We start from the raw sequence: 26,672 nt of genomic DNA on the forward strand, positions 1-26,672 counted from the left end.
GACAAATTGGAGACACCAAGACAGTCCTCTAAATGTAAAATTCGAATTTTAATTTATGTTGCGAAAGTACTACGAAATAGATCATTTAAAGTCGTCACTTCAGTGAGGTGCATTCACCAATATTTGAATATTTAATACAAGTCCAAGGAATGTTTTACTTCGCAATTTGTTCTGATATTCGTGTGATAACTGTCGTGATGAAAGTAATTCCCGTACTAGCGAACCCGGAACTTTTCGTCAATATAAACTTGTGCATGAAATGGATGTTATTGAAAGACTAATCCCAAACAGCGACGAAAACCGTTTCATTGAATTAATAAAACCCGTGATTATATTATCCGTTTTTACGGACAATTCAGGAGTAGACTTCTATCTTTTAAAATGTATATCAGAAGTAAAACAATTTAAGCAAGCAACTTTAGATGACTTGGGAAATAATTCTCGAGCCAAGGTTCAAGTAATTGAAGGGGTGTATTTCGACAAATTACGTGCCAGGGAAAATACAATTCTTTTCAAATTAACCAAGGGTAAAAATGTTTCGATCGATTTACTTGCAGAGTGTCAGATATATTTGTATTTGGGTTGAATTAAGATATAGAAATTTTACAATGACATGATATACATGAAAGTTAAACATCTTATGATAAAAGTTTTGCACATCTAAAAAAAAATATTTATGGAAAACCGTATGTACATGTACTTCCGTCACATTTTTCCTTCCTACATTACTCGCCGCGATATAGCCTTTTTGTGCTAATGCGGAGTAAAGAAACCAACAATCAATCAATCAGTCCTACATTACTTGCGACAGTAAATGCATTTCATGATAGATGAAATAACTCAAAGGGTAAACATTATTAAATTGATTTCCACAACTTGAGGTAATTTATGATAAAATGATATCACAAAAAACACAGAACCAGAATCAACCAACAACATATAAAAACCCGAATAAAACTTGCAAAAATTAATCGAAGTCAAAAACCCTCTTTGACGCCGCATTTTAAGTGTAACGTCGTGTTGTAGGAACATCGTGCACAACGTTAGTCTGAGGTATTTTCTGTGGTAAATTTTCACCGCCGGGCTGTTTTCTCGCTGTTTTGCAAAATATTATGATGTGAAACCAAGGTAATCAAGAATTATGTTTTAGATACTATTTAATCCTTGTCACAGGTATTATATAATAAATTTGATATAGTTATTTTAGTCACAGTTTGCCAGAATCACTAATACAAAATTATTTGAAAAAAGCCGGATCGTCGTCACGCACAACCCGGCCCTCTTCCCATCTTTTGTAGAGCATGAATGATGCAGATTACCGGCCCATTTTGTTGCTTTTAAAAGGGTTGGTATAAATGCTAGTTTTAGACAATCATTTATAAAGGGTCTTTATATAGCGGCCACTTGTCACGAGAGCGGCATATATGTTAGGTTTTCTTTTCCGAAATTAAAGCTTTGTATCCGACTTTGGATATTATAATGCAACATCCGGGAACTAGATGAGAACGCCATTTTGACAAGAAAACAAACAATCTTTATTGACATTTTACATGTTATATATGGCTCACACAGAGCGTTATAAAAAATCAAAAAGTTTTTGTGAAGCACATAAACACTATCTTATTTTAAATCATAGTCCTACTTTTTAACAATTTTTCTAAGGTCGTGTTTTGCACATATCTTTGCACCTCCATGATGTTGGCGACTCGCCGTCTGTTGTTTTTCCTACTCGCAGTTGCAAAAAATTGTGGTAAGAATATATTGTCATTTAATAAGAAAGTTATTGATTTATTACATAATAGAAAGCTTTAATTCAACAAAGTAGTTTACTGTCACTACATAATATAGGGGAGTTGCTGCCCCTAAAACTGATGGGTGTATTATGTTTACGGTGCAGTCCGGTGTATCCGCGCACCTTCATTCAACTGATAAAACTAATAATTGGATAATATTGTGTTAACACATTCATAACATAATTTAATTTAATAAAATCTTCTGTTTGTATGATTTAATGCTCTAGATTTTGTGCATGCTGTGTAATTTGTGTCCAAAATTAGGGAAACCCCTGTTATGAGAGTTCCTCCAATGTCCGGTGATTTTGCGCATGTCTTCCAAAAATAGCTTATTTTAAATGAAGGAAACATTTCATACTACGAAATATAGCTTAGCTGAGTTTGAACCAAATACACTGCCAAGAACACCATGGACACAAGAGCAAAGATTATTTCAATCTGATATAAGTTTGACTTAAATAAAACAAATTTTATCTGATGATGTTTTTTTTTTTAATAGAAATTTGCCAAATATTGCAAATCACAGGATTGCAGTTACATGCAGCTATTAATTAATTCTTGAACTTATCAATTTTATTCTTTTTTATCCCTTTGGAAGGCTAAAACAATACCAAGAACAATTTTGTTTGTGTTACTGTGTTGACAGTGTTCCAGCTAGGCCGTTTTCAGAGGGCGCGGCGCCCGCCCTTTTCCGAGTGGCACCCTGTGCCCTTTTTACAGTTTCCAGGGCGCCCTGCCTTTTTTGAAGATCGATTGCATATTAATTTGCGTATTGATATGATACGCTAATTACTAAATTTTACCTGGGGAAAAGATTATGACTTTGTTTACCACCCCAAGCTAATCAATGGTTACAACTGGTGTCATAATCTGTTGTTATAGGTAATCCGTTTATCGGAAGGGTCATTAATGATCATCAACATTAATTCGTTCAAATAGAATCGGTCAGTCGGCAATTATCTTTGAAGAAATGTGCATACAACAACTTGGGCACAATTTGCGATGTTTACCGTAGTTTCATGGAAGAAACGTAATGACAGAAAGTTGGAAAACCATTATAAACTCGTTGAAGACATTGTTTTACTTGTTTTCTGTAAAATAAACAGAAAATTTAGACGTATTTGTCATTGACTGCCTTCATTTTTGATACGAAAATAACAAAATCGGCCGCCATATTGTGATCATATTTACATCATATTTACGTACTGTTTATAATCCTCCAAAGAAGGAGCACACCCGAATAAAGAAAGATAACTCAATCTGATTTTTTTCCTAGCATTGAGTAACCCATTTACATATTCTAAAATGTGTCTCCATACTTCTTGCTTAAGAATATATATGTTTAGGTATTTATTTTGAGTTATGGGAAAAGTTAAAGAGGGTCTTAGTAGCAGTGTTGGTAGGGTGCCTTGGTCATCTTTTTCTGTATTCTTTATTTTTGATACTATTTTTCACTGTTGCTTTATATCCTAAAATTGTGAATTTACTGAGCACAGCTGTTTTGTGCTGTATTGCCATCAAGCACAGCAGGGGTAGAAAGGTGAAACTGGTAAAATGTGGTAGACCATAGAAACAGTATGAAACAGATCTCCTTTCAAAACATACTGCATACAAAGTTCGACTGTGCCAAGCAATGATAAAAAAACTTGTGTGACAAGCTGCTTGACAAGTTTTTCAGCCTTAAAAGTAGAAAGATAGAGTTCTATATGGGCTAAATATGTTGTTCTTGTATAACCTGTGATTCAACGAATAAAAACAAATGTTTGATTAACATCTTTTATTAAAATATGCCCTTTTCATATTATCATATCGCGCGTTAAATGCCCTTTTTCAGGATTGGCACCCTGCCCTTTTGAAAACCTAGCTGGAACACTGGTTGATATGACAAAATCAGCTAATGCGCAATATCACAGACCGTGCAGATACCGGGGACTCAACTGTACAGCATTTACATGTATTTAAATGCTGCTGGATAACTGAGACTAAAACAAAATTGGTCTATAAGTATAACAAAATCAGACTTTAACTAACTCAGACTATCACAAAATTGGCCTACCATTATTTGTATGCAGAAATATATTGAACAGACTCTGTACTACGATTAGTAAATTATGATTTTAAAGGATTTTTCCCCAGGTAACACAAATGACCAAACAACACTGTTATTATCCGAATAACACTTGTAATGACTGAATAACACTTTCAATTTTAATATTAGCACATATTGGTGACTTTTAAACATTTATTATTAAAAAATAATATATTATCGATGTATTTTATAACTTAAAAATTATTTACAGGAAGGAGAGATAAGTTCATAAAGATCATTTTAAATTTAGCGTGTAAATTGAACATGGCAGCCATTGTGATTTCGGTGGTCAACATACTGCCATATTGGATGTACACACTAAATTTAAAAAGTTTTTTTATGAACTTATCTTTTTTCTGTAAATCATTTATTATAAGTTATAAAATACAGGCCTTGACAATAACGCTTGTCCGATTGTCCGGTACCAGAGGGAAAAAAGGTCGGACAAGTAAAAGCTGTATCAACCTTGTCCGTGGGGACAAGTACAATTATTCTGCAGAAAATAAATTTAATCCAACTTTGATGAACAAAGTACATTTGTAATTTATTATAAACAAAAAACAAGAAAACAAATATTAATTTGACATGTTTCTGTATTCTATTTATTCAAATGCAAAACCTTTTTCTTCAACATGTTTACTTGCAATGATAACTTTTAACTGGTTCTTTGTCAGGTACTTTTTAACAGGTAAAAGGTATACTATTCTCGGAAACCAGTCTTACTGATCCGAATCATTGATGCCTTTGTAGAAAAGGTATCTTTACAGGACAGTTTGTCACCTTGAAAGATTCAGCTCCAATTGTTTAAGAGACATATTTAATAGACATGATTGATAGACAGTTTGACAAGGCAGGAGACACTTTAGGACTAAGACAAATCAGTACCTCAGTTTGCTACCTTATTCTGTTCCTTATAATACATACCATACTGGTAATTTTTTCACAAAATTTTTTTTTTTATTTACCATAGAATTCACAAAATCATATTTGATCATACATTGTAAGTAGAAAAAAAACAATACTTGCAATATGGTGACCTGAGTTGTTAATTTCTGTGTCATTTGGTCTTTTGCAGAGAGTTGTCTCATTGCCAATCAGACCTTATGATGGCTTATCTTCTTTTTATTGATTGCATTTGAATAAACTTTTTTTACTCATAAAAAAAAACCAAACAGAATACAAATCCAATGAGTGTACAGGCCTATCAGATGGTGCCTCATGATTAGAGTCTGATGAGACTAGTATTGATGGAAACTAGAACCTAATTCCTGTGCTATGACTAGTTTTGCAGTTGTACTTGTGACTCATATTTTTGAAAATATTTATTAAAAAAAAATACAACAAATTCTGTTATATTGTTTAAATTCGTTTTGCTCCTTTAATCAACTAAGTAAAAAGGTTATTTTTAATAGAAATTTTTTGGACAAGTAACAATTTCATTCGGACAAGTAAATTTTGGTATGTACTTACAGGACAAGTTGAAAAAAAAGTTATTGTAGAGGCCTGAAATACATCGATAATATACTATTATTAAATCATAAATATTTAAAAGTCACCAATATGTGCTAATATTAAAATTTGCAAGAGTTATTGGTTCATTCATTTTTGTCATTACAAGTGTTATACGGTCATTCGAGGTACTGCTTTTTCCCCCGACTTTTGAAAAAAATTTTTTTTTATAAATTAGACATGTATATACAAATTTAAGAGAATATGATCAATATTTTTGAAAAAATAACATATAGAAATGTTTTGAAATTAACTTAGATCCATCATACTATTTATGGTTGAGGTTAATAGACCTTATATTAAAATTTCATAGATTTCTGTTTACTTATACTAAAGTTATTGTGTGAAAACCAAGAAAAATGCTTATTTGGGCCCTTTTTGGCCCCTTATTCCACAACTGTTGGGTCTATGAAAAAAAGGTTGGGATTGATTTTGGGAGTTTTGATCCCAACAGTTTAGGAATTAAGGGCATAAAACAGGTCCCAAATAAGCATTTTTTTTGGTTTTTGCACAATAACTTTAGTATTAGTTTATAGAAATCTATGAAATTTTAACACAAGGTTTATGACCACAAAAGGAAGGTTTGGATTGATTTGGGAGTTTTGTTCCCAATGAATAAGGGGCCAAAATTAAACTTTGTTTGATTTCATCAAAAAATGAATTATTCGGGTTCTTTGATATGCCAAATCTAACTGTGTATTTAGATTCTTAAATTTTGGTCCTGTTTTAAATTGGTCTACATTAAGGTCCAAAGGGTCCAAAATTAAACTTAGCTTGATTTTAACAAAAATTGAATCCTTGGGGTTCTTTGATATGCTGAATCTAAAAATGTACTTAGATTATTGATTATTGGCCCAGTTTTCAAGTTGGTCCAAATCGGGGTCCAAAATTAAACTTTGTTTGATTTCATCAAAAATTGAATAATTGGGGTTCTTTGATATGCCAAATCTAACTGTGTATGTAGATTCTTAATTTTTGGACCCGTTTTAAAATTGGTCTACATTAAAGTCCAAAGGGTCCAAAATTAAACTAAGTTTGATTTTAACAAAAATTGAATTCTTGGGCTTCTTTGATATGCTGAATCTAAACATGTACTTAGATTTTTGATTATGGGCCTAGTTTTCAAGTTGGTCCAAATCAGGATCCAAAATTATTATATTAAGTATTGTGCAATAGCAAGAAATTTTCAGTTGGACAGTATTCAGCAATAGCAAGAAATCTTCAATTGCACAGTATTGTGCAATAGCAAGAAATTTTCAATTGCACAGTATTGCCCAATAGCAAGAAATCTTCAATTGCACAGTATTGTGCAATAGCAAATATTTTCAATTGCACAGTATTGCGCAATAGCAAGAAATATCTAATTGCACAATATTGTGCAATAGCAAGAAATTTTCATATTTTCAATTGGAGTTATCTTTCTTTGTCCAGAATAGTAGTTGAATCAGCTTAAATCATTGCTTTATACAATATACAATGTATATTCACTTTTACTACCAACTGATAAATTAAAACAATCTTTACCATTCAGTGATAACAAGCACTTTTTTTTACATTTTAATATGTATTTAAATGAGTAGTTATTGTTGCAAACTCCATTAGAAATTTGAATTGAGATCAGTTTTGGAATAAGGGAAAGGGGGATGTGAAAAAAAAATTGGTGGGGGGGGGGGGGTTCAAATTTTTTCATTTCAGATTTCATAAATAAAAAGAAAATTTCTTCAAACATTTTTTTGAGAGGATTAATATTCAACAGCATAGTGAATTGCTCAAAGGCAAAACAAAATTTAAGTTCATTAGACCATATTCATTATGTGTCAGAAACCTATGCTGTGTCAACTATTTAATCACAATCCAAATTTAGAGCTGAATCCAGCTTGAATGTTGTGTCCATACTTGCCCCAACCGTTCAGGGTTCAACCTCTGCAGTTGTATAAAGCTGCGCCCTGCGGAGCATCTGGTTTAAGAAGTTACTATTAGTTAATATTAATTTTAACCATGAGGCAGGACTGTATGACATTTTATATTTTAATGTTTTATGAAGTACATGTATTTAATTAGTAGTTATTGTTGGTAACTCCATTAGAAAGTTGAATTGAGATTATTTTTGGAATACGAGAAAGGGGGAGGTGAAAAAAAATTGGGGGGATATGAATTTGTGGGGAGTGGTACAATTTTTCTCATTTAAGATTTCAGAAATTAAAAAGAAAATTTCTTCAAATATTTGTTTTTTTTTAGGGGATTAATATTCAACAGCATAGTGAATTGCTAAAAAGGAAAAAAAAAAATTAAGTTCATTAGACCACATTCATTCTTTGTCAGAAACCTTTGCTGTGTCAACTATTTAATCCAGCTTGAATGTTGAGTCCATACTTGCCCAAGCTGTTCAGGGTTCGACCTCTGTCGTCGTATAAAGCTGTGCTCTGCAGAGCATCTGGTTGTACTCTGGCGCTTCAAAACTGTTCAAACATGTTTACTAATTTCAATAAAATGTTGACCATTTAAATTTTGATATTTTTCGAATGGAAATAACTCAAATAGTCTTTCTAAAAGATGACTTGCAAAACTAATATTTAAACTATGGCAGGGTGTTCTAAAAAACGATGGAAATGGGGCATGGCACCAAATTTTTTTCCTTAATAGGGCTGCCAGGGCATCATTGCACTCCAAAACAGCCTGCAGGAAACACTAAGTATGTATATAGTATTTATTTACTTGTGTTTATAAGCTATTTTTGTACTTGCAGATGGATTTCCAATGGATCCTGATTACAATGAAGATGCTGTAAATATGATAACATGTGCTGTCATTCATGATGGCTGCAAATATGAAGATAAAAGTCGATGTTCTCAAATTGAAAAATGTCCTGCTGTGTATGATAGTTGTTTTATTGCATGGCAGTCAGTAAATGGATCTGATGACATTGTAAAACATCAAGGATGTTGGACAGCTAGCCACACATCAAAATGTTCAACAGCAGAATGTAAACAAGATCCAATGATTGGAGCATTGAATTTTTGTTGCTGTAACTCTGATTTTTGTAACACTAACTACACAGTATTTTTTGGAAGTACAACAGCACCAGAAGGTAGGGTCTGACAGATATATTTTGGTAGTTGCTATCAGTGTTCTCCCCAGAAATTTTGGATAGCATCGCATTTGGCATTAAAAAAAATAAACTGCATTTTTTCGAATGTCATTTCTTGTGTCGCAGCAATGCTCTATGTACTTTATGTTATATGTTTATATTGTTCAATTCATAACTGTGAATACAATTAAACTATACCCATGATAACAGATGTTTCAATTTATGCTTTCTATATATTCATTTATAGTTACAGAATTATTTTTTTCCTATTGGGCCAAATATAAATACATGTATATGGGAAAAGGGGGGGGGGCATATATGTAGGGTTCCAGTTCCCCTAGTACATGTACATACCCAACTACAGATATTCATTGTTTCATGTTACTCAATGGATTAGTTCCAGTTGTTTCTTTATATCAAAATGATCTATATTTTTAACAATAGTTAAGCTTATATTAACATTTTCAAATAGAATACATTTAGTAAAAGATCTAGCAATTTCTCTTTTGAGATTGTTTTTTTCTGTCTTACTCTACTCTGGGAACAGTACCTAGTCAATATATATGTTCCTGCTCTACTGTGCCATTTAATTTGTGCATCTGTAGTCATTATTGTAAAATGTGGATTTTTTTTCACGATTTTAGCTGTTAATCCGGATTATCACACCTCAATCAACGAGTCTAATCGATGTCAAAACAAATCAGTGACAGGTTGACCTTGTTCCTAATTAAATTCGTGCAGGTTACAATTATGGGATTATCATGTTTTCAATCATAATTTCTTGAACGGTTTTAAACAGTTGTTTAAAAGGTGAACAGTTACAAAAGTAAAAATATATATATAAACTTCTCAAAGAGTAAATCAACACTTTACAATTAAGTCACATGACTTGTGATCACCTGATACACTAGAAAAATGTGGCGGTTTATCTTTTCAAAACGAGCGTGGTTTATTTAATTATCATACACTTTGCTTCAACTCTCTATGATGAACACATTCAAAAACAGTCAGTTATGACAACAAGGAACACAGATGCTAATTTAACCTACAACAAAAGCTTTATTGTATCTTCATTAAGACATGCCAAATTTCCAGATTGCAAAACAGATGGACACGATAAACGTAACAACAAAGATATAAAATTTATTTTATTTAAATAAAACATGACCAATCAAGAACAATACGATACATATTAGAAATATAACCTGTAAAACATTAAAACAATCAAGGTTGTAGCAAAAATATTCCGTACTCTTCACTTCACTTGGAAATTTCTTTTTCGGAGTTTGGACCTGAAAAAAAAAACTAAGAAAATGTATAAGGCGCACCCCTCTTACAAGAAACATGACCCAGGGTATAAATGTGCGCGTTATACATACTAAGGGAGGGTAGTTAACATCTTCGCTATAATGCATATATGTTGCTAGTGAGTAAGTCAGGAATTGAGGAAAGTATGTTTTGTCCTGCATTTTTTGTACATACATGTACATGTATGCATGAAATATTTGCCACTGGTCATTACAATTATCAATCAATCGTTATTGTTTTTACACTGTATGACTTACAAAGTTGGCCTCCATCATTTATTGTCATATGAAAAATGACTGAAGCACAAGTGCATTAAGTAAAACTATGATATACCGGTACATATACAGTGTGAAAAAAAACCTGAAAACCTCATTGCTGCAGATTGAAACATAAAAATGGAATTATGTAGACAAAAACCATATATAGTTTTTTCAATGATTTAGAATTCACTTAGTAATTATGTTTTGTAGGACTTAAGCCAGTAGAACCAGAGGAACCAGACAGTGTTAGAGACACAGTATTGTATTCATTAGTACCTATAGCCGTATTAGTCTGTATCATTATAGGGATTTTCTTCATGTGGAGATGTTATTATAAAGATAGGTAAGTTATTGGTCAGAACACTAGTAAAAAATGAACCTATAGCCATATATGTACCATATTTAGCCGTTTATAGTATGGAGTTATCGCATAGGAACTTTTAGATAATATGAGGCAGGCATTACCTGTGAAATGGGTACAAAGTCTGTATGGTTGTTTTATTTAAATCAAACATGTTAAAAAGAGAAATGGAAATACCGTAACATTTCCGATTTTGGTTCTGTTGTTAGGGATTTAGTTGTGACGTTATGACGTCATATTCAATGTAAACAAAGAAGCGCTGTCATTAGGTAACGTCTTTTTTATAACAAACAATTTTTAAAAATGATTTTTTTTTTAGTGCCTTTATTAGACTGATAAATATACATTTTATTCAGTCTCATGCAAACAAGACCGCAAAAGGAAGCAGATTTCTGCGCAGATCCGGAAATTCAAAAACACGACATTCTGGATCCGACATATTTTTGAACGATTTTGAGTTCATTAGTACAATTAAAAAATTTGGGAAATTTTCCCGATTTTTTTTATTGAATTTTCTACTGTAATAGGGGACTTCGTCCCCATATAATTTACATTTTAGATTAATTTTGATTTGATTAATTTCTTTGGTAAGCAACTGCTATTAAGTAACCTTGTCAATAAGCATTAATTATACAAATCTCATTTCTATAGTGATTTTTAGACCCTCTTCAAATGTTCCTCCTCAGTCGTGGTCTATTGACTGAAATTTTAGAATAGTTTATAAGCTACATAGAAATAAGAACATGTGGTATGAGTACTAATGAGACAACTCTACATTTAAGTAACAATTTGTAAAAGTTAACCATAAAAGGTCAAAGAAAGGTCTTCAACACAGAGCCTTGGCTCACACCGAAAACAGCAAGCTATAAAAGGGCCCCAAAAATGACCATTCAAATGAGAAAACCAACAGTCTAATCTAATCTATATAAATTACGAGAAACACTAATGAACCACATAAACAAACGGCAATAAATGAACATCAGATTCCTGACTTTAGACAGGGGTAAACAAATGCAGTGGTTTTATTTGTTTGAATAGGTACCTTGACCCTTATTTTGATATTTTCAGTCTAAGACTAATTGTCCTGATATTGTTTTGCAGTTTCAGAAAATGTTTCTGCTCTAAATTCAGTCTTTGAAACCTTAGTAATATTTCATTTTTAACCGGATTTTTGTGACAAAAATGTCGGTTATTGATTTGGGGATGTACGGCGGCCGGTCGGGCAGTCGGGCGGTCGGCAATCAAATGTTGTCCGTGCATTAACTCATGAACCGTTCAGCCAAAGCTTTTAAAATTTTAATATGTTGTTACTGACAACTAAATGAAGGTCAAGTTCAATAATGGCGATTTTGACTTCTACCGTTCAGGAGTTATGGTTCTTGAAAGATTGAAAAATGGAGTTTTCAGTTGTGTCCGTGCATTTACGCATGAACTGTTCTACCAAAGCTTCCCAAATTTTAATTTGTTGTTACTGATGACAAAATGGAGGTCAAGTTCAATAATGACGATTTTGACCTTTACCGTTCAGGAGTTATGGTTCTTGAAAGATTGAAAAATGGAGTTTCCAGTTGTGTCCGTGCATTTACGCATGAACTGTTCTACCAAAGCTTTCCAAATTTTAATATGTTGTAACTGATGACAAAATAGAGGTCAAGTTAAATAATGACGATTTTGACTTTCACCGTTCAGGAGTTATGGTTCTTGAAAGATTGAAAAATGGTGTTTCCAGTAGTGTCCGTGCATTTTCTCATGAACCATTCAACCAAAGCTTTTGAAATTTTTATATGTTGTTACTGATGACAATATAGAGGTCAAGTTCAATAATGACGATTTTGACTTTTACCGTTCAGGCGTTATGGTTCTTGAAAGATTGTAAAATGGCGTTTCCATTCACGTTGTTGCATTTACTCATGAACCATTCAATATAAGCTTTTCAAATTTTAATATGTTGATACTGATGACAAAATGGAGGTCAAATTTGATATTGACGATTTTCACTTTCACCATTCATCAGTAATGGTTCTTGTGATATTGCCAGGACACAAATAAATATTAATAAATCCGGTTTGCTGTCGTTGTGACAGCCTCTTGTTTTCTCTACTACAGTTCTCTTAAATAAAGTACAAAATAGGTTGGATCATTACGATCCCACCTAAAGCTGAGAAATAGTTTTCTTCAGGTCCAGGTTAATAATTTCAATCTTATGTACATAATTAAGTTACTTCAAGTCAAGAAATGTTGATTAAATAAAAGTTACTATCTTATGTGTAAATGTCTGTCAGTGTGTATAATTACAGTTGTATTATTTTAATGCCCATACCATAATGGAGGGGCATCAAGTTTTACCCTTGTCATCCGTCTGTTCATCCTAAATTGGTTTCCATTTTTAGCTCACCTGGCCTAAAAGGCCAAGTGAGCTTTTCTCATCACTTGGCGTCCGGCGTCGTCCATCGTCCGTCGTTGTCCATTGTCGTCGTTAACTTTTACAAAAATCTTCTCCTCTGAAACTACTGGGCCAAATTAAACCAAACTTTGCCACAATCATCATTGGGGTATCTAGTTTAAAAAATTTGTCCATTGATTCGGCCAACCATCCAAGATGGCCGCCATGGCTAAAAGTAGAACATAGGGGTAAAATGCAGTTTTTGGCTTATAACTCAAAAACCAAAGCATTTAGAGCAAATCTGACAGGGGTAGAATTGTTAAACAGGTGAAGATCTATCTGCCCTGAAATTTTCAGATGAATCGGATAACCCGTTGTTGGGTTGCTGCCCTTGAATTAGTAATTTTAAGGAAATTTTGCTGTTTTTGGTTATTATCTTGAATATTATTATAGATAGAGATAAACAGTAAACAGCGATAATGTTCAGAAAAGTAAGATTTACAAATAAGTCAACATGACTGAAATGGTCAGTTGACCCCTTTAGGAGTTATTGCCCTTTATAGTCAATTTTTAACCATTTTTCGTAAATCTTAGTAATCTTTTACAAAAATCTTCTCCTCTGAAACTACTTGGCCAAATTAATCCAAACTTGGCCACAATCATCTTTTGGGTTAGTTGTTTGAAAAATGTGTCCGGTGACCCGGCCATCCAACCAAGATGGCCGCCATGGATAAAAATAGAACATGGGGTAAAATGCAGTTTTTGGCTTATAACTCAAAACCCAAAGCATTTAGAGCAAATCTGACATGGGGTAAAATTGTTTATCAGGTCAACATTTATCTGCTCTGAAATTTTTAGATGAATCGGACAACCCATTGTGGGTTGCTGACCCTGAATTGTTAGTTTTAAGGAAATTTTGCTGTTTTTGGTCATTATCTTGAATATTATTATTGATAAGAGATAAACTGTAAACAACAATAATGTTCAGCAAAGTAAGATTTACAAATAAGTCAACATGACCGAAATGGTCAATTGACCCCCTTAGGAGTTATTGTTCTTTATAGTCAATTTTTAACAATTTTCATAAAATTTGTAAATTTTTACTAACATTTTCCACTGAAACTAATTGGCCAAGTTCAATAATTTGGATAATTTTAAGCAGCAAGAATGTTCAGTAAAGTAAGATGTACAAACACATCACCGTCACCAAAACACAATTTTGTCATGAATCCATCTGCTTCCTTTAATATTCACATAGACCAAGGTGAGCGACACAGGCTCTTTAGAGCCTCTAGTTAGTTTGCCTCGACCAAATGTAATGAAACTTAAACACTATGCTTATTACCACAACACACAGATCAAATTTGAATTTTGTAGCTTAACTTTTACCATTCTGGAGTTCTACCCCTTTACAAATAGAAAAATTGCTAAATCTTTTGTTTCTGTGTTCTAACTTTGGTATGCCTCAACTAAATATTATGAAATTTATACACAATGCTTATTACCTGTAAACACAGATCAAGTTTGAATATATGTAGCATCACTTTTACCATTTTAGTTTTTCAACACTTTATTATAGATTTGGGCATGAGCAGCTTCCAACAATTGATCCCGAACTAAGTACTCCACCGTCACCTCAACCTTTGAAGCCTGTACAGTTGATTGAACTGAGGGCACATGGGCGTTTTGGTGAAGTATACAAAGGCACAATGATAACAGAGGCTGTGGCTGTCAAAATATTCCCTATGAAGGAAAAGGTGTCATGGATGATGGAACAAGATATTTATAAACTACCTCATATGAAGCATGATAATGTTTTACGATTTATCGCTGCTGAGAAACGTGATGATAAATTATGGCTAATTTCTCAGTTTCATGATCTTGGCTCGCTAAGTGACTATTTAAAAGGTCACAAGTTATCATGGTTGGATATGTTGAAGATTGGTGAGAGCATGGCTAAAGGTTTAGCTTATCTACATGATGATATACCAGTGACTGGTCATTCTGAGGCAAAGCCATCAATTGCTCATCGAGATTTCAAAAGCAAGAATGTCCTTTTGAAATCTGATCTGACCGCTTGCATTGCTGACTTTGGTCTAGCTCTGAAGTTTGATGCTGGAAAAAGTGCTGGTGAAATTCATGGTCTGGTATGTTATAAAACTTTTTTTTGTCATTTGCATATCAAAACATTAGATTTACTAAATCTTATCTACAAACCAGATGAATTAGCGTTTACATTAAAAGTATGCCTGCAAGAATTGATTACAAATAAAAACATATTAAGTTAGTTTATTTTTATATCAATCATATATTAATAAACTTCATTCTTAACTGTAATTTACAATGAATACAAATAGAATATATGACAATCTGAGAGGAAATTATAACAAAAAGCCCGTATTTTTAGAATAATGTTGCATTTCAACGAATTGAATAATACAATTTTCACATTCTCTTCTAAATATAGAAGTTTTTCAGCTTCCTCTGAAGGGTAGAATGATAACTAATGATGTAAACAAAAGGTAACTTTGTTTTTGATAAATGTTTGGTTGTACAAAATTCATGTTTTATTAAAACATGCCAGTAGGATATTTGGCATCTTCGCTAGCCAAGGGTTACGATCCACTCCCGTTCTCTTCACCCTTGGCGGATTGAGATAAAATTTCGGAGACACCAGGTAAGGATTTTTATTGGTTGCAGTAGAAACTCGCTGCATCCAATCAAAAAGCGCCTATAACATGATCACGTGTAGATGTAGAAAGTGTTTGTAACAATTGCCACAAGTCTTTACATCACTTAACATACGACTATATTTAGTGACAACTTGAATATTTTTAATCAACTAATAAAAGTTCCTGTGTATGTTTCATGCACAAATGCATGAATGTTGATGTATATTTTCGTTTCCGGCTTTACCAAGTGTGTAGAATCTAGACGCTACCGTGTTTTTACCTCCAAATTGAAGAGTACAAGTGCTACCATTGGCCAAGAACAATGTATTCGGAATGGGCTTGACTTTAATCTTCCGATAGATGGCACATCATTGGTATCACAAATGTTAGCTCAATCTGCCAAGGGTGAAGAGAACGGGAGTGGATCGTAACCCTTGGCTAGCAAAGATGGATATTTGGTTGAAACACAAATTTTCAACAAAGTTAATTTTCTGTACTGATGATGTGGAGGTAAAACATTATATATTATGAACTTTAATTTTAAATTTATTTTAAAATTGTTTTTCTTTTCCTTATTATGAACTTATTTTCTCCTCTTTAAGGTTGGAACAAGAAGATATATGGCACCAGAGGTCCTTGAGGGAGCTATTTGTTTTAATAGAGATGCTTTCCTTAGGATTGACATGTATGCCTGTGGATTGGTTCTGTGGGAGCTGGTATCTAGATGTTCAGCAGCTGAAGGTCAAATAGACAACTATCAGCTGCCATTTGAAGAAGAAGTGGGCACTCATCCTACTCTAGAAGACATGCAAGAGTATGTTGTCTTGAAAAAGTGTAGACCAACTATAAAGGAAACATGGCTGAGACATTCGGTTAGTAAGAGGCATTCAATGTCATACCTTTAGGTTAATCAAAAATTAGACATAAAAAATACTGGAAAAAGATATACAAGATGAGCGGTAATTCTGAAATATAAATGAAAACCTTAATTAAATGAAATCAGTAACAATATATAGAGACAAACCAACTATATACTTCAGTACATTTATATTCAGTGTGCATGTCTTGGATTTACAAATAATTAATGTATTTCTACATAAACAAGAGTTGTTGAGATTGAAAAGCAGAAAAACAAATATGAGCGTTACATATATAACCAGCTAATAATTTTATCTACACAAACATGTTCCTGACAAATTAACCCTTTCCTCCATAATGACGCTTTTTGACGCCACCCCCTTTGCTCCATAATGACGCCTTTTGACGCCTGTGTAGTACCTCAGTTGAAACGCTTTGACTACAAAATGTCTGCATCAGACTTAAAAAAAATTGTTTCCAATATGAAAAGGATATTTATAAGAATATCTGACTTGAATTTCATTGATGAAATATTCGTTTTCACAATGCATTAATCCTTGAAATGTGATGAATTTTTTTTTATTGAAAAAATCCTATGCGAATCAAGTATGTGAGAGAAAAAAATTCCATGGAGGAAAGGGTTAAAAGCAAGAAATCATCCCAACCCTTTTATATAACATCTCAGAATATGGTCAAGTGCATTTCTTGCAGAAGTTTTAATGAATATACATTTATTGTCTGATTAAATATTTCAGGAAATTGCATATTTTTGGCTAACATTCATTTTCGCTAGCCAAGGGTTACGATCCACTCCCGTTCTCTTCACCCTTAGCGGATTGGGCTAACATTTGTGCTAACAATGTTGCGCTATCTATTGGAAGATCAAAGTCCTGCCCATTCTAAATACATTATTTTTATACAACCGCAAAAATTGAAAATATATTGGTTGTATATTGGTATGACCTTGGCGTCGTCGTCGTTGTCGTCCAAAGACATTTGGTTTTCGCACTATAACTTTAATATAAGTAAATAGAAATATATGAAATTTAAAGACAAGGTTTATGACCATAAAAGGAAGGTTGGGATTGATTCTGGTAGTTTTGTCCCAACAGTTTAGGAATTAGGGGCCAAAAAGGGTCCAAATAAGCATTTTTCTTGGTTTTCACACAATAACTTTAGTATAAGTGAACAGAAATCTATGAAATTTTAACATAAGATTTATGACCACAAAAGGAAGATTGGGATTGATTTTGGGAGTTTTGGTCCCAACAGTTTAGGAATCGGGGGCCAAAAAAAATCCCAAATACGCATTTTTCTTGATTTTTGCACAATAACTTTAGTATAAATAAATAGAAATCTATGAAATTTTAACACAAGATTTATGACCACAAAAGAAAGGTTTGGATTGATTTTGGGAGTTATGGTCCCAACAGTTTAGGAATTAGGGGCCAAAAGGGTCTAAAATTAATCTTAGTTTGATTTTAACAAAAATTGAATTCTTGGGGTTCCTTGATATGATATGCTGAATCTAAACATGTACTTAGATTTTTAATTATGGGCCCAGTTTTCAAGTTGGTCCAAATCAAGGTCCAAAATTAAACTTTGTTTGATTTCAACAAAAATTGTATATATGAGGTTCTTCAATATGCTGAATCTAACCATGTATTTAGATTTTTAATATTTGGGCCTGGTTATCAAATTGGTCCACATTGAGGTCTAAAGGGTCTAAAATTGAACATTATTTGATTTCATCAAAAATTGAATTCTTGGGGTTCTATGATATGCTGAATCTAACCATGTATTTAGATTTTGGATATTGTACCATAATAGGTAAATGTCCAATTTTTTAAGTTTAAGCTCTTAGATCACATTCATTATGTGTCAGAAACCTATGTTGTGTCAACTATTTTATCACAATCCTAATTCAGAGCTGTATCAAGCTTAAATGTTGTGTCCATACTTGCCCCAACTGTTCAGAGTTCGACCTCTGCGGTTGAATAAAGCTGTGCCCTGTGGAGCATCTGGTTGACCAATGGTAGCACTTGAACTCTTCGCTTTGGAGGTAAAAACACTGTAGCCTCTAGATTCTACACACTTGGTTAAGCCGGAAACGAAAATATACATCAACATTCATGCATTCGTGCATGAAACATACACAGGAACTTCTATTAGTTGATTAAAAACCTAAAATATAGTTGTATGTTTAGTGATGTAAAGACTTGTTGCACAATAAACATGTGGCAATTGTTTACAAACACTTTCTACATCTACACGTGATCATGTTATAGGTGCTTTTTGATTGGATGCAGCGAGTTTCTACTGCAACCAATAAAAATCCTTACCTTGTGTCTCCGAAATTTTATCTCAATCTGCCAAGGGTGAAGAGAACGGGAGTGGATCGTAACCCTTGGCTAGCGAAGATGGCTAACATTAAGAGAGTTCAGTTTAAAGCTACATGTATCATATGGTCAAATGCAAGAAAGAAGATGAATATTTTTGACAGTTTATTGAATTATATGTATAATATATTATTGCAGGGTCTGGAGGTGATGATTAACACCATTGAAGAATGTTGGGATCAGGATGCTGAGGCTAGAGTATCGGCTAATTGTGTACATGAACGTTTAATTGCCTTGAGCCGATTGACAAATGTGTCACCTGTTATTTTTTCACCGAGTGAGGAAATACCATACCAGATATCTTCCATTTCAGCTTAAGGATTAAGTTAAAGAGTTTCTTGTATGTGCATTATTCATTAATGACTAGGGTGCACATCTAGTATTTGATTATTCAGTTGGTTCAAGTTCCATAACAAAATAAAACAATTTTATCGATTTAAAAAGTCACACAAAAGATGTACACTAGAAGTCAAATTTGAAATCTTCCATATATTTTTTTTTGTGAAAAAAGAGAGAAAAGAAATTATACTGTATAGTTAAGATGATGAATTAAAGGGGCACACGGTATCATTTTGTATAATGGTATACAAGCTACAGAAGGACATCAGTATTTAAATGTATTCATAAAAGTATACAGAAATGATAACATGTAAAATCAGTACTGAGAAAATTGAAGGGAGACAATTCATTTTAACCCAGATATGTTTCCAATGGACATGTGTTATAAGTGTATTTGTAACTAGCTATATATTGGAAGTTCAATCAAGAAACAAAAACAATGTATTTGAAAGTTTAAAAAAATGAATAAGAATTTAGTGTTTACTAGATCATCATTATCTTGTTCCTAAGTTGTTGGATATTTATTTTGCAGTTAATATTGTAATGAACTGTAACACTGAGAAAATATAGGTGAAATGAGACATCAATTGTATGAAAAATCATAAGTAACTGGAGAGTTACAAATATAGGTAGAATTACATCAAATGGCATTTCATTGTAAATTTGTGTATAAAAATGATGTATTATACAATGATAATTATTATATTAGTGGAAATCAATAGTATATGGGCATTGTATTATAATAATGTACTAAATGGTTAGATTTATGTTTCATACAGTGCTTTATCTAAATCCCAATACAGCACTTACAACCATGTTCTAGCTTTGGAGATAATATTGATGTCAGAGCATCTTTTTGTTTTATAACAGTGATAGAAAGAAAACTTATTTATTATAAATCACAAGGTTAGTTAGCATGTTATTTGTATCATTTTATCATAGCTATTTCATAATTCAGGGATGACTAAATACCTCTTTACACACATGCAACTTAATGTAAGAAAGAAATTCTGCTGACTATGTTACAATTCATTCTTATCAGGTTGTTTACAATGTTAAAAACATGTAATGTAAGTAAAACCTATGTATGTGTACTATTTTAAATGGAGTCATAAAATATACCATGATAAACTATACCAAAACTTTTCGATTTTACCCTCAAAAAGTGTCAGATTTTGCCCCACAAAACTAACAACAGGGCAGATGATATGTGATAAAAACATTTGACATATTTAAGAGATGTTTTTTAGTATTTTTAAAGGTCAAATAATGAAAAAAAAGGACTCATTTGGTTCAAAACTTTGGGTTTTAACTTCTAATTTTATCTTAATTTTTATGAGTGGTAGGATGAAATTTTTTAAACAGCACATGACTATAATTAAAATGATATCGAAACGACAAAAAAAGTAAAAATCAAATATGTATTGCTTGTTTTTAAAATTTTTGTAGTCAAACATAGCTTTGGATTTGTAAGAATGAGAGAAAGTAAAACTTTCATTCCATTTAGAGATTATAGTTTATTGTGTGCAGGGTTATCCACAAAAAATGGTCAAAAAGTGGGAAGAAATATTTCCTATGCTCATAATCAATAAGAGATATGAGCATTAGTTTTCTTAAGAGACACTCAAACCCAATACCCATATACATTTTTCTAGAACAGCCCTTTACAAAATAATCTAAAATGCCCTGATAATTTTCTATTTAAAATTTTGAGTTCAACATGACACCAGAATTTCTTATTGTTACACGAATACATTCAGGAAATATGGCCTCATCAATTTTTGATTAAGTATTTTGGATTGTTGAATGATAAAAATATTTTCAGTTAAACACTTCTGCTTTGTTAGTGCAGTCTTTTTTAATATATAAATATCTAATACCGTAAAAAGGCACATGAAAAGTAAATCACTATAGAAATGATGGTTTTGTTAAGTTTGAGGAAAAGAAATTATCTCAGTTTGCCTTCTTTTGGATATGTTATTTATAGAGGGAAAAAAAATTAATTTAAAAAGATGAATGATTTAAAATTTATGGTTTTGTTTATTTCTTTCAAAAATTTCAATATGTGATTCAATTTGAAATATTTTTTTTCCACTTTCTGCAAAACAAATATTCAGTATGTAAATAAACCATAATCTGCCAAATTGTTGCAGAAAAAATCCAAAAAACTTAAAATGAAATTTGTGTGGTCTATTGATACCAGTGCCCTTATAAAAAAATGTTTTACTCAAGAAGGTAGCATTTTCTCATGAACTTTCTGTATGTAGTATTCCCAGATAAGTAGTTTAGGATGAGTTGAAATTTTTCATAAGACAATGTGTCACTATTGATCAGTTTGTTTACATTATACTATTCAGAATTGTTGACCACTGTGCTAATTTCAAACACTCCATCAATTAATTATATAATAGAAATTCATCATGTTGTTAAACTTTTCATGTATTTTCCATGAAGGAAGATTTTTTTCATTTAACAACGTTACAATCATTTTGATATCACTTGTTTTTATACGACCGCAAAAATTGAAAATTTTTTTGGTCGTATATTGGTATCACGTTGGCGTCGTTTTTGCACTCTAACTTTAGTATAAGTAAATAGAAATCTATGAAATTTAAATACAAGGTTTATGACCATAAAAGGAAGGTTGGGATTGATTTTGGGTGTTTTTGTCCCAACAGTTTAGGAATTAGGGGCCAAAAAGGGCCCAAATAAGCATTTTTCTTGGTTTCCCACAATAACTTCAGTATAAGTAATAAAAATCTATGAAATTTTAACACAAGATTTATGACCACAAAAGGAAGGTTTGGATTGATTTTGGGAGTTTTGGTCCCAACAAATTAGGGGCCAAAATTAAACTTTGTTTGATTTCATCAAAAAATGAATTATTGTGGTTCTTTGATATGCCAAATCTAACAGTGTATTCAGATTCTTAATTGTTGGTCCTGTTTAAAAATTGGTCTACATTAAGGTCCAAAGGGTCCAAAATTAAACTTAGCATGATTTCATTCTGTGTCAGAAACCTATGTTGTGTTAACTATTTAATCACAATCAAAATTCAGAGCTGTATCAATGTTGTGTCCATACTTGCCCCAACTGTTCAGGGTTTGACCTCTGTGGTCGTATAAAGCAGCGCCCTGCGGAGCATCTGGTTTTTATTGTCAAATAAAATTTATGACTTTCTTAATTTTGATTCTTTTTAATTGTTTTTTTTTTCAAGCAGATTTATCAAAGAAAATGTATATGTATCCCGGTGATTAAAGCTAACTGTGGCACTTAATTAAAATGATGGGTAAATGTTGTCTTTCATAGATCATTTTACCTTTAAAGAATTATGTTGTGGTAGCTCTTGATTGTACATGTAATAGATAAAAAATTGATAGAAGATATTATTCATAATGATGTTATGATAAAAAAGATTTAAAAGAATGAGGTTATGATATAATAGTTTTGAAAAAGATTGAAAAATAAAAAGTGTTAAGTGTTGGATATCAATTCGTGGCGGAACCAAAAGAAAGATTTTATGATTTTTTTTTTAATCAAACCATTTTTAGGAATAGGCCATTCATAAGAAATAAAGTTTTGTCTCTTTTATTTTACTTTTAAAGTTAGATAAATATTTTAGACCATAAACAACAATGGAAGAAAATAGGATTACCTTTTAAAGCCATATTAATAATTTGGTTATATAGATTAAATTTTTTATTAATATGTGAAGAACTCATAGTTTTTAGTGCCACATAGTTTTAAGGATTTTTTTTATAACAGCTTTGATCAAGTTTGTAGACAGTTGATCTTATTATTCATCATGAGTTTTTGTTTTTTATGGGTGGGAGTCTAAATGAATTGCACTCTACTTGTCATACATATGTTGTAAGTTGTATATACTGCTATGTAAATAATTGTAAATAATCATAAAGCCAGTAAAATGTGGATTTTTTTTTTTAAGTATATGTGTTATCTATAATATTATGCAAAACCACTAGGTTTGTAAAATCAGGTTTTCACTGTTAATTCTATTAGATATAACGCCCGCACTTAGTAAAATATACTGTTTCCAAATTGGTGTATCGCTTTTTCTCGCCTGCCAAACTCACATTCTGATATTTTTTTATATCTTGGAAAAGTGCACTGATATGGTTCTAACACTGAATTTTTCTAGATAAGAAAATTGGAGACTTTTTTTAGTCAACTACTATCTTTTTTTTCCCTGTTATGTAAGAAAGCATAAGTATATTCATTAAGATTTAAATATTTTTTGGAAAAACAAAAATGAGTTCATTTTAATCAAATACACTTTAAGATGATTGCTGCTGACATATAGAATATAAACATTTTGAAAATGACTGTTTGTGCAAAATATCAAAACTATTGGAAAAAATATCAGTCCCTTAGTTTTTTTTGTGATACAAGCATTTCAGAATTATTATTTTTGGCATGAATAGGCGTCCGGATATTGTATATGTAATAAATAGTCTGAAGGGAATTACATACTTCAATATTTATTTCAATCAATGGCATGTTTATACCTTATTTTATGTTAATTCAACTTACAATTGTTACTCTTTATTTTGATGAAATATACCAGGTATAAATGTAATGGAAAGAGGAATAACTGAAATGACCAAGTCATTTTACAATAGTTTTGGTAAAGTAAATGGAAAATTAATGTTTAAAATTGTTTAATAGGCAGTAATTATTTTTTTCTTGCTTGTGTCAAATAAGTGCATTAAGGCTCAGCCTGGTAACAATTCATAGTTCTTTTTAAATATGAATGATTTACACAAAACAATATCTTTTAAAACATTTTCTGAATTATTTTTTGAAGTAAATTTTAATTTTTGTAACTGAATATTTTTAAATTATAGTTGACAAAATTTGGTATTTAACATAGATATAGAGATATAGGTTGCCTCCCTTTTACCAGTATTAGTAGAAATTACTATAAATGATGATTCTGGTATTTTTCCCCATTCTATAAATAAGTATGAAGCCCCATCATTATGTATATAAAAATATGATATTTTGATATATTATGTTAACATATACTGCTGGTGGAGAGCATCAGTTATAATAAACATTAGAAGACCTTAGTGAATCCTACCTCCATCATTAACCTTTTAAGATGTATCAGTCAGAATAAAGAAAAAGGTCTATTTATAAAGTTCTTCAAAACCCATCAACTTTTATCTATGTTTGTATATATATATATTCAGTGAAGATATGCACATCACTGTGTGTACACAATTGGAGAATTTCAGCACAATTTGTAATAATTTAAACCTGTACAGTTTTATCAAATTGTTTAAGGATTGTGTCAATTTAATGAAATCAACTCTTACAGTTTTAATCCATAATCTTTAAACTTGTATTAGGTGGTATTCAAATAACATTTACGATGTGACTTGAGATAAATTTCAACTGCATTCTCAATGGAGGTACCCCCCCCCTATTTTGTCGTTTTGCTAACTCTTGGAGACAATACTAAAAATATTCTCAATTTTGCTAATTTGCTGAAATCTTTTAAATAAGTTTAAAATAAGTCCATTTAAAGCTTGCATTTCTAAATAATGCAACAATAAACTTATTCAATATAAAACCATTGTGTGTTTGCAATAAGCAGCCATACAATGTTATTTTATATTGAAGGGAGGTGCATTAAAATTTGAAGGTTGATCATCTTTAAAATGGGCTTTACTTCCGAAAGTCTATTCTGATTTAATGGCTTAATTTATCATCAATATTTATTCTTAACCCAGTTAAATTGAACATGAAAAAATAATACCTCATATGTAATTATTATTATTGATTCAAGTGTAATTTAGAAATTGTTGATTATAAAATGTAGGCAGTATAATTTCAGTGACACATCCTGTCATATTTGGATACTTGTGTGTGAACTTTTTGTAACTAATGTATTTCCTCTTTAATAGATTACAGTTGTGTATCAACACATTTAAGTTGCAAGTTCATTTTGTATGTATATAGAATTATTTTTTTTTATTATTATTTTTTTTTTTTATCTTCAAAGACAGTTTTTTTTTTTTTTGTTTTTTTTTTTTAAATATTTCACTTGCTTGATTATGTAGTAAAGTATATTGAATATATTTTACAGTGTAATTTGTTATGTGTTAGTTTTTGATATCAAATTGATTTTGAAAAGATGATCTTTTATAAGCATTTAGAAAATTGGATTTTTTATTACAGTGAATTGATATCATGTAAAGTTACAATTCATAGGTTATAACAAATCTTTTAAGTACTATCAAAAAGAATTTTGACTGAAATTGTTTAATTATTAAGATATGTTTTATGAGTATGTATATCTTTGTTATTGAGATGTTGCCATTGTGTAATAATTGTTTTATTGTGGACAATAAAACTAAATATTACAACATTTTAATTATTTGAGCTTGATTGCTCTAAGAAAGTTTCCACCCCTATATTGGAAGTTGGAAGTATACTGCAATGACCTTGTCCATTCATTTATTCCTTCTTGGAAGGGTTAATTTCTTTTTGTTTATAACACCTCAACCTCTGTAAGGAATAATTTCATATTTAGCAGTTCAATATATTCAAAACTGCCATGGAATCATGTCTTCTTATACAACAGCAAAAATTAATTAAAATTTGGACGTATATTGGTATCACGTCGTCATTGTTGTCGAAGACGGATGATTTTCAGATAATAACTTTAGTATAAGTAAATAGAAATCAAAAAAATTAAAACACAAGGTTTATTACCACTAAAGGAAGGTTGGAATTGATTTTGTTTTTTTTAGTCCCAACAGGAAATAGGGGCCAAAAGGGGCCAAAATTAAACTTTGTTTGATTCATCAAAAATTGAATTATTCTAATGCAATTTGTATGTAACAATTTTTTTCATTGGCTAAAAGTTGCCGTCAAATCCACAGTTGACCAGGCGTAACTAAGGAGGGACAACCATTTTGAAATGATTGAATCAACAAATGTTCGATTACTACTACATAATTGAAAATAAAACAACACCTACCTCGAATTCGCCGTTTTTATGTAAATTTATCTGAATTTGAAGCGTACAGATAATGTAATAACCTCCAGTTTGTAAGTTTTCATTTGTATGACGTCAGGTTTACCTATGACGTTCATCGTTCATGAAGTTTCGCGGATTTTTTTTTTATTTGTCAAGTTTAGACATTTTTCCAAGTTTTATCGTATTATTTCTTTTTTGTAATGCATTAGAATCGGAATAACAGTACTGTAGTTAAAGAGTTGCCACCGTCAATTTTGATTTGACGGTGGCAACTCTTCAACTACAGTACTGTTATTCCTTAATTGTGATCTTTGATATGCTGAATCTAACCGTGTATTTAGATTCTTAATTTTTGGCCTGTTTTCAAATTGGTCTACATTAAGGTGTAATACCACCAAATCATGGTACGTCACATCCGGTTGTATATGAAAAATAGGTTGAAAAAAAATATTCCCTTGAATTTGACAGTTGTAGGTAATTAATCCTACATTTTATTGCAGTAAAACATTTCTGTGTCATAAACATATATCTTGAGTATTTCAAAGCACCATTATTTTTTTTATTTAGGGTTTCTATAGAATATTTTGTAAAATGAGGTTACATG

The 26,672-nt window shown here is 31.5% G+C and overlaps 1 protein-coding gene across 1 annotated transcript; it reads left to right on the forward strand.

Moving 5' to 3' along the window:
- Positions 1–1,469: 1,469 nt before the first annotated feature.
- LOC139512583 (activin receptor type-2A-like) lies at positions 1,470–25,448 on the forward strand. Its single transcript, XM_071300304.1, has 6 exons — positions 1,470–1,750; positions 8,138–8,479; positions 10,258–10,390; positions 14,371–14,938; positions 16,066–16,335; positions 18,859–25,448. Exons 1-6 carry the CDS (start codon positions 1,693–1,695, stop codon positions 19,036–19,038), a joined length of 1,551 nt encoding a protein of 516 aa, XP_071156405.1. The 5' UTR covers positions 1,470–1,692; the 3' UTR covers positions 19,039–25,448.
- Positions 25,449–26,672: the final 1,224 nt, after the last annotated feature.

This window comes from Mytilus edulis, chromosome 2, assembly GCF_963676685.1.
Source record: "Mytilus edulis chromosome 2, xbMytEdul2.2, whole genome shotgun sequence".
NCBI lineage: Eukaryota > Metazoa > Mollusca > Bivalvia > Mytilida > Mytilidae > Mytilus > Mytilus edulis.

Excerpts from the sequence above, each read along its gene's own strand:
- LOC139512583 (XM_071300304.1), top strand. The coding sequence starts at position 1,693 with ATGATGTTGGCGACTCGCCGTCTGTTGTTTTTCCTACTCGCAGTTGCA. Across the intron at positions 14,939-16,065 it reads CTGGTGAAATTCATGGTCTG|GTTGGAACAAGAAGATATAT; the intron begins GTATGTTATAAA and ends CTCCTCTTTAAG. Across the intron at positions 16,336-18,858 it reads AAACATGGCTGAGACATTCG|GGTCTGGAGGTGATGATTAA; the intron begins GTTAGTAAGAGG and ends ATATTATTGCAG.